This window comes from Pleurodeles waltl, chromosome 11, assembly GCF_031143425.1.
Source record: "Pleurodeles waltl isolate 20211129_DDA chromosome 11, aPleWal1.hap1.20221129, whole genome shotgun sequence".
NCBI lineage: Eukaryota > Metazoa > Chordata > Amphibia > Caudata > Salamandridae > Pleurodeles > Pleurodeles waltl.
Window position 1 is genome coordinate 945,493,173 of NC_090450.1, and position 15,537 is coordinate 945,508,709.

General features: G+C 41.2%; 1 protein-coding gene across 1 annotated transcript in view; it reads left to right on the forward strand.

Annotated features, from left to right (window-relative positions):
* Positions 1-15,537, forward strand: part of BCR (BCR activator of RhoGEF and GTPase) — a 356,931-nt gene that overhangs the window by 243,364 nt on the left and 98,030 nt on the right. The window contains exons 11-16 of the mRNA XM_069215112.1: positions 1,961-2,080; positions 5,667-5,742; positions 6,889-6,993; positions 7,690-7,764; positions 8,298-8,395; positions 14,408-14,539. Of these exons, the coding sequence (XP_069071213.1) occupies positions 1,961-2,080; positions 5,667-5,742; positions 6,889-6,993; positions 7,690-7,764; positions 8,298-8,395; positions 14,408-14,539 (606 nt within the window). The remainder of the gene's footprint in view (positions 1-1,960; positions 2,081-5,666; positions 5,743-6,888; positions 6,994-7,689; positions 7,765-8,297; positions 8,396-14,407; positions 14,540-15,537) is intronic.

Here is a 15,537-nt window from a genome sequence, read left to right on the forward strand (position 1 = left end):
CTGAATCAAGAATGTGCTGGGCTTTACCTTTGCTGAGAAGGCATGTTCTCCCATCGAAGAGGATGCTGTCACAATACAAAAGAATTGTGCGGTGGTTAAAATTCTGTGTGAGTTCCACCAGGGCATCAGGGATTTACACTCGGTCACCCTCCCTTCATTGTCCATTTATAATTTTTAAGATGTCTCTGCCAGCCAAACCAATGCCTGATCATTCTTCAGACAGTGAAAATCCTGATGTCCGCTCATAATAGTTCATTTTACTGGTCCTCCAGGTAAGACCCTAGAAGAAGAATGAATTACCAATCCGAGGTGTTGGATGCTTTATGTTGATATCTGTGAGTCTGCTACTTAGGCTGCTACTTAGGCTGGATGTGAGAATATGCTTTGGAAACATATGGTTAGAAAATTAGAAGATAGCCTTTGTGCCTGTTATTTTTGGTTTAGGGTTTTACGGCCCCCCTCTCCACACGCCCTGCAGCCTGCTCACACACCACTATCCCATTTCCAGGTATTTCCTGTAAAATGAGGCAGATCTTCCAGTTTCATCTGATTATGACTGCAGAGAGGGACTAGGGATTGTACCCCATATCTTCCATTGTACACAAGAAAACAGGAAGTTCACACACCTTTCTCTGTCGTTATCGGTTAATTATTCATCACATAATAAGATTAATCACGATAATGATCATTGTGCAGAAGGTGTCCTTCCTGTGGCTGTGGTATTTACGTTGTCATTGACCTCCAAGATGAATACAGACATTCTGCAGAATGGCAGCACCAATGGAAATTCCTCTGTGTTGTCTTGGTTCAGTACCAGGGCAGCATTCTTCCCTCTAGTCTGTATTCAGTTGCCTGGTCCCTTATGCAAGACACGACAGCAGCTTGCGTCAGGTGTTGGAGTTCACTTCTAATATTGTGGCATTCCAGGTGACTCCTGTCCTACCTTCAATGACAATACATTGTGGGCATGGAAGGTGACCATAGTAGTGATTAGTGCTTACCTTTTGTATTTGTTTATGTAGATATTTGATAGTGTAATCCTTGGCTAGCTGGGTCAATGACCATCAGGCATTATAAACTGAGACTTCCTAAATAATTTTCGTGAAAGATAAGATATTTTATTGAACCTAGTTATTGTTTTGGCTAACCAGTGTTGTTACAGGTCCCTCCCCTAGGCTTTCGATGGTTGGTAATCCCATTTATACAAAGAAATGGGGTTGAAGATGGGAGAGTAAGAACAAGTTACTTCCTGTGTACTTTTAAGGCATTCAGTCCCTCTTTCTTTCCATGAAATGCCCATCTTCCCTTTCACTGTAGTTTGCATAGGTCGCCATTATGGTAGATGCTGAGAAACGGAGCTGAAGCAGGAGGCTAAATGAGCGCGCAAGGGCGGGGCATGGCTATGGTTGCGAATGGACTTGAGCTTCGTTTTTGTGCTTTCGATTTGCCCCTGTTTGATTAAACAGAGGTTTGAATGAAGAAATGTGGCTGAAAGACTAACATTATCGTTTTTACTGTGGTCAGTAACTTTGATTACGTTGTGGATTATAAGAGTCCGGTTTTGCCTTGGAGATTTAGTGCGTACAGTGAGAGATGCAAATTTCAGTGCACCGAGGTAAAGATGGGAGTGGAGCGCCGTATAATTAGCATCTGATGCATCATAGCAAGCAGGGATATAGAATAGAGAGGATCTCGGGCACACCTACATGTAGACTACCAGCTCTAGGCCATACCTTTTTGGTAGAATGAGATTTCATCTATGCTGAGTGTACATACTAATTTGTGAGACATTATATGCCTATAAGGCGGGGCTCAAATCATGCTGCATGCGTACAATAAGTGTAGAGCACTACATTTGTTTGGCTCACATGTTCAATTTCTGTATCCAAGTTTGAATACAAAGTTCTTTAGCAGTATGTGGCTGTAGCTGCAGCTTGAATCTTCTGTCTTGCTCCCCCAGAGGGCAAACAAAGGAAGTAAAGTGATCGAGAGGCTAAAGAAGAAACTCTCTGAGCAGGAATCGCTGCTGCTGCTGATGTCACCGAATATGGCCTTCCGAGTTCATAACCGCAATGGCAAGGTGCGATTCTCGATTGTACCTTTTTGATGTTATGTGCCTTGTGTCTTCATTATCTTTCTGTCTCTGTCACCTGACAGACTAAGACAATACTTACAGTTGTACAGCCTGCCCAAAGTAATTACTAGTGGCAGAAATAAATTCAAAAAATAACCCCTCACTTTTCTGCTTTCCTGGGGGCAACTGGTATGCCCAGATGTGAGTCCTGTGTTCTGTATGCAGTAGTGTAATAAACTGGGTTTTTAGTTCAGGGGGTAAGTACCACCTCAAATAATGATCGCAATCCCTGTCAGGGTGAACCACTAAAGTAACTAAATAAACGTGTGCTCAACCCCCTGGTTGCTTTTGCACAGAGAAGACCTGTTTAAAGTAGAAACAATGTGTAAAGTGTTTATCATGCAGTACTGAAACAGTAATAAATTCCAAATGCAAAACAATCAAAATTTCGAAACAAATTAGAAAAATAGAGTAGAATTTAATAAACAAGATGACACCAAAAATCAAATTAGAGGAACTGGACATATGAATTTAAGTTTAGGTAGAATAAGTTACGTTTAGGTAGAAATTGTTTCAAGAAGCAAGGTAGAAATAGCTCCAAGAAGCACAAAGTGCCAATGATAGCCAATGGGTGTGGTAGAACAGGACCTATGTGTAATTTAATGCTGACTGCAATGGAGTGAGGGTCGAATACACCAACCAAGTTCGTCCTGGGATAAATATTTTACTTTCTGCCTTAGTCCTTAGGGGAGGCACTTAGAGACTAACTGGGTATCAGGCATAAGCCAACAGTAGGATCCATTCTAGGCCTAGTTGCTGGTGTTTAGCTGGGCAGTTACAGAAAAGACCTCTTGTAGCTTGTTATATCCCTGTAGTCTTACCAAGGGGTCATCCTTTTGATCCTCTGAGTCCACTTCTTTGTCCCGGGTGCCAGACGGAGAGCAGATCAGTCCTTTAGGGCTCTTCTCATGTCTTAGCCAACAGATTCAGCCCTCTTCTGATCTTTCTCAGGTGTAGGAGTGTTCTGAAGTGGGTGCCTGGAGATGCCACATTTATGTCTGGTACGAGCTAGTGGTGGGAATGACCCCAGGGGTTGCCCTAACTAATTGAATAAAGGTTCCCGGGGCAAACCCTATCCAGTTTGGGCATTTGTAAGGTGATGAAAGTCTCCAACCACTCTAAACCTGAACTGTGAGGGATGGGTGTGTGTAGTTGGGGAGGGGGAATGGAGGGCCCCAAGTCAAACTTAATTTCCTCCAACATGTAACACGAAAATCCAGTTTAAAGCTCAATCAGAGATAGGCGTCTGGTAGAACAGAAAGAAAAGCTTTCAGCAACCAAACAGTGGATACACAAGAACTGTTTTGATCGCCTGTTTCCCTCCTTTGAAGTGCGCTCCAAGTGTTATATGTAAACCCAGCAGACCTGTCAGGCTGGCTTTGACAGTGTAATGTCATAAAGATTCTCACTGACGTTTGAGCCTGCCTGGCTAGGAGGACAAAACAAGGGCCCTGCTTAGGTGTCACCTAACATTTGCCAAGAACTTGGGAGGCCTCTTTGAAGTGCACCCCATGTTTTATATGAAAAGCCTCAACAGTGCTGTCAAGCAGGATATGACATTCAAGCAGGATTGTATCTCTGCCCATTTAAGTCAGCCTGTTGTTGCCTCCTATGAGGCATTCCATAACCATTTACATCTATTCATATGCTAATTATTGCCTGGCATGAGTGGCAGAAACAATGCAAAGGGACCTCCAGAGGCTTTAAACAGGGGAAAGGTAACTTTCTAAATTTTACTTTTCCTTAATAAGTAGTAGAAACCCAACTTCACGATTGACTTGGATCTGTAATAACTATTAAAATGGTTGTTTAAATATTTTTCAAGCTAGACCCATTCCTGAGATACAGTATTTAATATTGCATCCCATTGTTGTCCTGTAGAACAGCTAGCCTTGCTACAGTGAACATAGCTTTTGGGGCCTTTTCACTGAGAGGACATGTGTAAAATTAATATTTCACATGTTCTTAATGTTTTAGTGCATGACCAAAAGAGGACTCAGTGCTCCACTCCAATGTCTAGAGCAATCAATTCAATAAAGTGTTTCACTGAGCGTCTTTTAGACGGTTTCTTCATTAATCTAGTCTAACAACTGGTATCCGCTACATACTTGTACTTATAATTTAAACCAAATGCTCAGTATATACTACTAATCTACTTAGCTATCCAGCCCAGATGCAAGCACTCTATGTGAACCGTTGATACAGACTGTGTAACCCAGTACTGATTTTCTTAGTTATGCTGCTCTCCAGATGATGGTTTTGTGCCTGTAGCTGTTGTGCTCCAGATGGCGGCATCTGTAATCTAGTGCCTGTCTCTTTAGGGATGCACTCCTTGATTTGACTAGATCTGTATCATAGTGCTGGCTTCCTTGGATAACCAGTATGTCTGATAGCGGTTCTGCTTCCCTTCACTGGACACACAGCTGTCAAGTCCCTCGAATGAGGAGCATTGTAAACGAGTAACAGCCCAGATCCCCCTTGCTTCCTCAGGCTTTGAATTGACCAACTGCATTTCCCAGTGCAGATCTTAGCTGACTGCCCCTACAGGTAGTGGCTCTGTGTCTGAATTCCTTATCACCTTAACTGTACAGCCAGACGACAGATAACGTAACCTAATGCCATTCCCGTTAGCTATGCAGTCCTTCAGAATGTGTCTTTATTCCATTGCCTAACTTCTTTGTTATATAGTCCATGGACTGACTGTCTGACTGGCTGTGTATGTCAGGCATTGTTCCAGTAATTAGGATGCCCATCATTCTATCCCCATTCTCATCCCATTAGCTGCACAGGCCTTGAATGGATCTGCTTTTTAGCCCAGTGTCAGTCTCCTTAAGTATCCAAACCCTGAAACAGCAGACTCTTTCTGTGAACTGACCTATTTAGTTATAGAGCCCTTGAAATGGCAAACTGTATTCCACAAAAGTTCTTGACCACAAACCATATTTGCACTTTTCATACTTGTAATCGGGTGTTATTCATTCCTTTACAGTGGTGTAACCTTTTCCGTTACACTTCAGTGATATTGAATTTTAATGCATGTAATATAAAAGGGTCCGAATGCATATACGAAAGATACATATGTGTGGTGGGATTTCATTAAAATTGCCGTTATAGTTGAGGATGTTCTAACACTGAAAATTCCTTGACCTTCTCTTAGTATGAAAAGGGGTCAGCTCAGTGCCATTACTAAAGATTCACCTTTGTAGCTTTGTACAACTTTTAGGACTATGGATGTCTGTCCATTACAAGATTAGTAACTTTCTGTGCATCTCCTTAGCATCTAATTGGAGACCAGCTTCATAGCCATCTTCATAATTAAATATCTGGCCATCCATGATTGTGAAAAGTTCTGTTTCCTTGTGCACAGCCCATACAGTCCAATAGACAACAGACTCTGCCTCTCTGTGCCTGACTCTGAGAATCATCCAGTATAATCCTTTGGCAAGTGTTCTTAGCCTCCATCTTCCCCTTTGATGTTATTAATAAGCTCCAAATACTGCTGATGGATGGATGTACCGTTCTTTTTGTGTAGAGTTATACATTCTTGATTTCCTCGGACTACGAGCGAGCGGAGTGGAGAGAGATCATCAAGGAGCAGCAGAAGAAATGTAAGTCTCAATGTTCGTTTGTCGTCCAGGGTGGTAATCAGGGAGGGAGAGGTTCTGTATGCCATGCCGTAACTTCTGGGCCATGTGCGTGACCTCTCATCACTTTCTCTTCTAAAATGGATGCCTCGACTGGACCTATATCTCCTCTTCAGGGACTAGTAACTAGCAAAATGCCACAAGGACACATTTTATAGTTTTTAGGGCGAGAGCACAAGCGCTCCGACGTGTTGTAATCTGTGGGCTTTTAACCACACCCACCGCACGCTCATCACTATCACTCTTTCATGGGCTTGCCTTTCGAAAATCCTTTGTTATCATTGGTAAATGCTTTACGTTTGTCCCTCCTTGGGGCAGTTTTTTTACTGCCTTGGCCATCAACCCTGTTACAAGGATAATTGCACGTTTGCCGATACGTTTGACTGCGAGCGAACTTCTTTTTCCTTTTGTGTGTCTCGTTCGCGCTCAGGATGGCTGTGGCGCTTTGAATCGGCTTGCTTATATCAACTGTTTTACTTTTCATTTTCAATTTATGTGGCAAGAAAAGTCCAGTTAGAAATTTACAACACTAATAGCCATAACTCAAGCAAATGCGAGACCCATTGCATTGCAAATGCTTGTTTCCTTTAAAGGCTGCCCAAGTCTGTGAAGCTTAAACAGCACTTTATATTTCTAGTACTGCAAGAGAAGCTGGCGGCATATTTTCCATGTCTCAGTTCTGCAAACACAACTATACCATGTGGACTATAAGTTATATTTTGTAAGAGATGTAGTTATAGAAGTAGGCTTTCAAACAAGCCAGAAGAGTTTATTCGGACATATGTAGGCACCTTGGCCTACAGTGTCCTAGGGGGTTCTGGACTGTCCTTGTGCTGTGGTTTGAAATTTGATTTGTATGAGATTTTGTGCTGTTTTTGCACAATTTAATGCAACCATATCTAAAAGTCAAATAAACCAATCAGGTTTAACCAGCTACTTGACATGTATTAGGGGTTAGAGCACATGCAAAGGAAGGCGTTTAATAGCCAGAAAATCCAGCCCAGAAACAGGAAAAACTGAAGAAAAACTTAAAAGATTAATGATCTTGGAGGGAAATGTTCTGGTGCTGTCATCATTGAATATTTTCTTACCTTTTAACTTGAATTCCAGGCTACAACACATTCTCTCTTACGTCGGTGGAGCTCCAGATGTTGACTAATTCATGTGTAAAGCTGCAGACAGTGCATCACATCCCGCTGACCATCAATAAGGACGGTGAGATTAACAACACCCTCCCCCGTTACAGATCACCCTACAACGCTGCCATCAGTTGGAACTCATGTTTTAACCTGACATTTTTTTGGGTTTCCAGAGTTGTCTGTGTTAGGAAAAAATACCAGTTACATATGTCACTGCGTATTCACTTCCCTCTCTGTACTAGGATAGTTTTCAACCTGTTCTGAGGATTTTGACTATGCTAATGACTTCTGCAACTATCCCAAAACTTTACAACTTTAACCATGCCTTCACCTCCTATTTCTCTTCTTAAGGTATAATCCTAACTCTGCGTCTTTTTTTTATTTTTTATTTTTAATTATAATAGTTTACTGTCTCTTTAGTGATAATTAAAACTCCCCTTTAATTCCAGATGGCAAGCTGCTTCTGGTAATTTGAGTCTTTGGTTGTGACCGTGGTACACACAGGCAATGAATACTGTGCTCACTACGTACATGTCTTGGACTGTAGACTGGTTTCTCCCACATGCACAGGAGCATCTTTGTACATTTCCGTTCTATTGCAGAGTGCCAAAAACGTCTCCCCCCACCAAAATGTGCATCTCCTGGTCTCTTTTGACTAATTTGATGTGACCCTTAATATTGACTGACTTTTCAGTGATACATATTGCAGCAGCTGATGTCTCTAGCTTTATGAAGCCATCTCAGTACTCGCCTCTCCTTTTCTCCCACATAGATGACGAGTCTCCAGGCCTGTATGGATTTCTGAATGTCATAGTGCACAATGCAGCTGGTTTCCATCAAAGTTCAAGTGAGTCACTTATGGGATCCGAGGGCCTGGGAGAAAGGGGCAGTTTGGGCAGAAGAGATACACTCAAGGGTTTGCTTAAGGGTGTTAACACTATGCATGGCTTTTATCATGATAAAGGCCCTTCCTTCGTGGAACAGGACGGTAGAAGTAGGACTTATTTGGCGTAGTCTTGTTTGTAGAAAGACTCGGGTTAGAATATATGTGAATTATTTTCTGTTTGGACTGGGAAATATCTGTGCTCTTGGAAGATTGCTAGGAATCTAGTTCGGAAGACTGCTCGGCAGTTCTTTGCTTGAATTCAGGCGATCTTGGTCTGAGTTGTAATAAAAGGGAATTTGTGTATCGGTGGCGACATAACATGGTTTATTGTGAGGGTTAGATGAGGTATCTCTGTGTGAATTCCGTTTGTTTTGTTTGTCATTTACAGCAAAACCGCCAAGACTGACTTGGCTCTCAGCTGTATGTTTGTTCTTCTTTTGATCAATGGATCAGTGTCCCTGCAGTCTTTGACTTCTTGTTTCCTTTTCCTCTAGATTTATATTGCACTCTGGAGGTCGATTCATTTGGTTATTTTGTGAACAAAGCCAAAACGAGAGTGTACAGGGACACAGCACAGCCCAACTGGAATGAGGTCAGTCACTCACCCAAGAGTGTTGTTTCAGCACACTGCACATATGCCTTTGCTTTTGAAACTCGTCAACTCTTTTCGATGGGCATTTCTAGCCTTTACCTCCTGAATACCTCCCCTCTTTTGCTTCCTTGTCCTGTATTTTCTGAATTCCACCCCTGGGGGTTTGGCATTAAAAGGACCCATCTGAATATTTTACGGTCCCACTCTCACTTCTCATATAAGGAAAATAATTGTGTGTCTTAGTTGGGATTTAAACTCTTTGCCTTGTTGAAAAGCAGCCTTCGTTCACAAAACTCTTCCACTAGTATTTACTTTAATTAAGGATTGCTACATATTTACAAAAAAAACCTTAGTACTAGAGCATGTCTAACCTATACGTTTGACTCGTTATCGTGTAGTCCGCAGTGATTTAAAAAAAAAAAAATCAGTTGAATGTTGACTGCTCCATACATTTCCAAATGCAACTGATTGAAAACCAAACAATATTTTCCTTTGCACTTGCAATACAGAAATATAGAAACATGTAATGCCATTTTGAGGATGCTGCTATTTATGTGACCCTGTGACACCGTTTTCTGTTATGCTTCCCTCTGATTATCTCCTTTCATTAAAAGTCATATTGACTGCCCTCGTTCCACAAACAGCAATATTTGTAAAGCTAATAATTCCCGGGAGTCACATAATAGCTTTAAATTATATATTTCAACCATTGCGGAACATTTTGTGTACTATTTGGGGGTGGGGGGAAACAGTGATTAACAGATTATAAACAAATCGTCATGCTATGCTAATTTGACAGTGGGGTGATGGGAGAAGGAAATTGCCTGGTGCCAACCACTTCAACAATATAGAGACAAGGCTGATCTGAGTACAAGATATATTGACGATTTATGTATAACCTGAAATGGATCTATCTCGGAGTTTAAAATATTTTTCAACATACTTCATTCAAATGAAGTTGGTTTGAGTTTCACCCATATAATAGACAGTAGCAAGGTTGATTTCCTAGACGTGGCAGTATGCATGGAGGATGGCAATCTCCAGACATTATATCGGAAAGAAATAAACACCAACTCCACTTTGCATGGCACCAGTTTTCATCCTCACTTCATATTAAACAACATTCCATATGGTGAGTTCTTGAGGATCAAAAGAAATTGCTCAATCACATCTAATTCCGAAAAGAACAGCCAAGTGACTATGTGCAGATTCCGTGCAAGAGGATAGAAAGAGAAACGTATTCAGAGAGGGTACATGCCATCAATCGTATAGACACTTTTATCACTAACAAGCAAAGAAGTGGATCAAAAGATAAGACTGGTGAACAAGAACTAAGAGCGATTCTAACATACAGTAAAAAGAGCATGCAAATCAGGAAGATCTTTCAGAACTATTGAAATATGCTGATGAAGACTCAGACAAAAGTAGGAACCTCAAACCAATAGTGTTGATTGCATTTAGGAGTGCCCCTTCAATAAGAGATAACCTGGTGCATAGTCATTTTGAGGACAGACGGGAAGAAACATGGCTAAATTCGTCGAGCAAAGGATTTAAGAAACACTTCCAATGCAAAGCATCTACGATTGGTAGAAACGTTAACTCTATCAAAGACTTTAATGGAGTGGAAGTGATTATAAACCAGATAATTAATTGTGAAACAATGTATGTATTCTATATCCTTGAATGCAAATGTCTGAAATACGTTGGGAGCACCAACTGTCCTCTAAGAAAAAGAATCTTAGAACACATTTGAGCAGTGGAAAACAAGGACACAACCTACGCAGTGGCAAACACATAATGAAGGAACGTGCAGGGGCTACCTGGCAAATTCTGTCTTATTATGAAATCAACGCTGTGCCAGAATCTCCAAGAGGAGGAGATCGAAGACTCCTACTAAGGCAAAAGGATTCAGACTTAAAACAAAAATTCTGAATGGACTCAACTGCGACAAGGAACTTTATGTTCACTTATTAGGAATTTAAGAACATTGATCTGCCAGACCTGACTTGTAAAACACATTGTTACGGAGAGTGAGTGAAGCAAGAGAGAATGGTAAAACAATGACCACCTGGCTAATCCCCCAGTGAGAGGGAAAATGGATTAAGCAAGAAGGTAACACCTTTCCTAGAGGTTTTAAGATAAGGACTATTGGTTTAATCACCTTAAGACTCTGAGACATGTATGAAAATAACTTGTTTTACAAATAACTGAGGTATGGTCATGTAACATTAAACATTCTTACTCAGGTTACCGTCTTTAACAGTCATGGCTAAGCAGGCATGTGTGTAAAATGGTGATGTATACTACAGTTACCAGGATGCATTTGAAAGTGCAAGGTACTGTAAAAGGTAAAGATTAAAGATGGATTAACAGCCTTTATCAAGACAGTTTTGTCGAAATGCATTGGCTGAACTGTGAAGAAACAATAAACAGTCTTAAATCTGCTGTGGAGAGCTACTCAGTTCATTGCTGAAAAATACAAGGAGAAGGTCTGAACTGACCATAATACTTGCTCTCCCACAAGCCAAGCTATCACCTCAAAGTACAAGCTGCATATTCCTTTTCTTTTCTCCTCCAAGATTACCAGTATGTACTTCAAAATACTATTTCCAAAACAGCTTTCGTGCCTCAATCTTAATGCTTACCAAAACTGCTGCCATATCTTTGAACCTTATTCCCATACTTAGCAGATTGACCAAGGAGACAAACTCAGCACGTCCATGGAAACATTCCTGAGATCTTAACATCTGTGCCATCCACTTGACCGAAGACTTACTGCCCTCATAGGCATCCCCAGTCTGTGCTATATTTAACACTTCTATAACCACAAGCTCCCAACGATGCCAAATGAAATAATCTCTTTCAAACCAAGTGCTCAGAAAACTATTTCTTGACCCCTTCCACATGCTTGAATTATTCCCCAGCATCAAGCTGAGAGTCCTCAGTAATCGGTATTAGCAATGTACACATATGCTCAAACACCATTTAAGCATTCATAGACTATGTGTGGTATATCCACCTCATATTATGACCAGGACCTTAGCCAATCAGGTGGGAATGCACTGAGCTGCACTTCCTCCTAGAGGTTCAACTGCCCAGACTTTCTCTTGCATGTCTGGTGCATCAATGGGAGTTCTCCGTTGTAGAAATCCAGTTTTTCACATCTCTGGGTAGTACAATCTAAAGGTTTCTGTTTTTCCATTCATGACTGAGTCTTTGAGGAAGAGAAGCCACTCCAACCCTTGTGCATGAAAGCTTTTTTCTGGATAAACTCTACCAAAGTGCTTACTGTGTCTCCACAGACATGGACATTCTGCAACAAACGTTCCATATGTAAGAATTTCAGTGCCAGAAAAAGTTCAGGAGAGAGAGGGTGGGATACATTTGGCTTTAAAAACATCTTTGCCTAGTGGTAAGTCTTTCAAGAGCACTCTCCAGAGGCCACTTGGGAGTCCAAGAAACACAAATTTAATTCCAATACTACTAGCGATTCTGTTAAAGCAAAGCTATCTTTATAGTGAAGCATTCTCTCTGATAGCCAGGACTAGACTTTGGTCGTAGTCAAATGGCCTCTCCCAATTAGGGTTAAAAAACAAAACAGCAACAGATCTTCTGTATCTGCCCTGAAGACGCCTCGCAAGTCTTCGATGGCAACATCTTCTGCTAGCATCTCATCGATGAGCAGGGTGGAACTTGCTCAGAAGGCAATGAAAAAATCTTACATTGACCCCCTCACCCCCATCAGTGTCAAGCAAAACAGTTGACGATGTCAAGTAACGTACCACCCATGAGCAGTACACTGTTAATGGCAAGTAAAACGCTGTGGAGGACGAGTAAGCCATGGATGATTGACCCCTCATTGCGGATGACAAACTTGTCAATGAAGATTCCTCGGCACACACGCATGAGACAACAGATACCAGGAGTTCAAAATGTGGGTGTAGCTGGCCACACATTGTGACGTCATCAGGACCCCATGCGAAAAACACTTTTGGTCCATAGTCAGGGGTATTTGCCTGTGCTTTTCCTCTAGTTCCATTGTTCTCCAGTATTTGGCGAAAAGCGAAACAAGAGCACTGCAGTGGCGCAACATAATGCCCAGCAGTGTGAGAGGGTGCCTGAGCTCCAGGGGGCCCCTTCAGCAAAAATGGTGGACTAGGGTGGGAGGCCCTCCTTGTACTTTGCAGGAATGCCCCCTCAAGTTTTGGTACGCCACTGGATCTGTTTTCTCATTCTAATTGCTAAGCAGAGACTAGATGATTCTGATACATGGATCTGTGGGATCTGTTGATAAACCAATCCAGTTCATGTTTTGGACACTTATCGCCTTATGAAAGATCTTACTGAAATGCTAAATCAAAACTCAGCCAAATTAACTGCCTGCGCCGCCTCAGACATGGAGTTTGCAGCACTAAATATTAAGTCAGAGTGTCTAAGGGCCTTATGAACAGCAAGGGTTGATTTTCCAATAAACCCTACATTACGAAGTGGACGAGATTCCTTATCTAGTCAAAATCACATAATCTAAATCCACTGTAGATGCATCCTAAAGTAATCCACTTTACTTGTTTCAGCTTGTGGAGCCGAGGTTATCATATTCCCCAGTAACAGTCCATCATACTGCAGTATACGGATTTTAATGCTCTACAAACAAATAATCTCATTTTTCATCAAGCATAATAAAGAAAAAAGTTAATGAAGGTGTTATTCTGACCGTCTCCCCAGTGGACCAAACAGCCTTCTGGATAGACTTAATCCCGGTTTTAGGAATTCAACACTGTTTTATGTGTCCTCATGAGAATCCCGTTTGAACCTAACCACAAGTCAGCACTGCAGATTCTCTCATTGGAAACCATTTTCTTGCTGGTGATAACTTCTACCTGGCAATTTGGAGAGACTGACGTTTTTCAGTTCCAAAAACTTTCATAAAGTTCTCAGAGGATAATGTCTCTTTATCCACCAACCCAGTATCAAAGCTCCCTTCATCATTCCAAGCCAATGAAAAAAAACACATAACAATTTACCTTGCTCAACCTTCAAGTCCAGCTTGGAGACTATTCCATAGATTTGATGTTAAAACATATTTATTATGTTAAATAGACAGTAGAAGTCAGTTCCGCAAAGTGGACCAGATTTTGTCATTTGGCAACAATACGAAAGGTACCTTTGTCTCAAAAGCAAGGTATCGCGGGCTGGATTTCTTTTTGTCATTCTTTCTACAATGCTAAAGGTGGCAGGCCACTGCAACACAAGATTGGAGCTCACTCAGCAAGAGGCATGGCAGATCCCGCAGCACTAACTGACACATGTAAAGCAGCAGAATGGGCATCAACACACACCTTTACAAACACTACTACTTGGACATCCATTTCAGATTGAAGACAGCGGTGGGACAGATGTTGCTACGCTGTCTTTTTAGTTAAGGTCGGTATCTTCTCACCATCTACTTCGTTAACATAAACTGCTTTGCTACTTATAATTCAAGTGCATGAATTTATGGAAGGTACAGTGTGGGAGTAGATAAAAGTTACTGACATGTTACTGAAGTTCTCCACCATTGGTATCTTTAACAGATTCGCAGGTAGGCCTCCCTCATCACATTTGAGACTCCTATTACAAGTATGTTCTTTAAAATCTTGAGTAGTTGAGCCACTGGAAGGGAGTGGAGCTCAATCTCTCCACCGCATTGACCGAAGTTCGAGTTAATAAATGAGGTGGATTGACTACATGTAGTGTGCAGTTGTTTCAGTGTTATTTGAGTGTATGTGTACAGTGCTGTGTAATAACATTGGAAATTGAGTGTTCCCAGCCTGAACTTGGGGAATAATTCAAGCATGTGAATCTATGAGAAATACTAATGCTGTAGAACAGTAAGTACAGGTAAGTAGCTTTTCTTTTTGGGCATAATTATCGTGAATGGATCTATGAAACAACTACGCTGTCGCCTCTTTCATAATCAGCTACTGTTTTCCATGTTTCCGCTTACTTTTGTTTCTGTCTTCCATGCTCTAGGAGTTTGAAATTGAGTTGGAAGGCTCTCAAACCTTGCGAATACTCTGCTATGAAAAATGCTACAACAAAACGAAGATTACCAAAGAGGATGGAGAAACAACAGACCGGATCATGGGCAAGGGCCAACTCCAGGTGAAACATTTTTTTCAGAGAGACTGCTTCGTGTAGGATTTGTGCACTGGCAGTAAATGGACTGGTTATAATTTAAATGGCATTGTCTGTGGAGATATTGACCAGTTGGGAGTGGTTGACGATGAGAACCCAGAGTTCCATTGGTGACCATATATGCTCCTTGGAAACTTAGATCAACATTGTGCTTGTAATGTGTCCAACATTATATTAAGTTTTCCTCTTCTTAAACTCCACTGTCTTTCAGCCGTGGATTGGTTAAGTATTATGAGTTCTCTGATTAGCTCTTTATTAGATTATTCCAATTGCCCCTAACTGCTTCATTTGAAACAGAAATACAATTGTTAATTGTATGGAACGTTCCTGGCACTCAACAACTGCGGTAAAACCTTAAAAATTTACCAGTACATTTTTTTAAATCCTCTTGCTCGCTTACAGAGCTGAAATCAAATCCACTTTACAGAAATGGCAATTTCAAAGTAAACATATCATGTTATGAATTGCTAATTAATTACATACCACCAGACAGTCCCTTCTTAAGGTTTCAGGTGAGTAATAGTAAGCACACAGATAGAAAACTACATCACACTCTTACAGGCAGACTAAATACTGTTTTAGGGTTCTGCTGTTGTCATTCCCATTGCTACAATATATAGCTTTAGGTGAACAGGGCCTTTATTTTGTAGTACTGAAAATGTAGTGTTTTTCTTTGACAATTGGACATTGAGCCCCTTCAGCAAGGCCATTAGAAGATGCCATTTGATTGAGTCCTAGGACGTGACCAACTTTCAGACCATAGTATTTAAAAGTTATTGGGCCATAGTAATGTTGGGAATTTCGTTTAAGGCAGTGTAGAGGCTGAGGGCTAATTATGGTTGGTATAAGCCTTCTGCTCCAACACTCCAATCGTTTTCTTTCTGTTTCTCCATTTTTCATTTGGAACATCCTGTCCACAATGGGTGAAATGTTCTAGTAGCCTTATAACCATTCTGCCTTTGGCT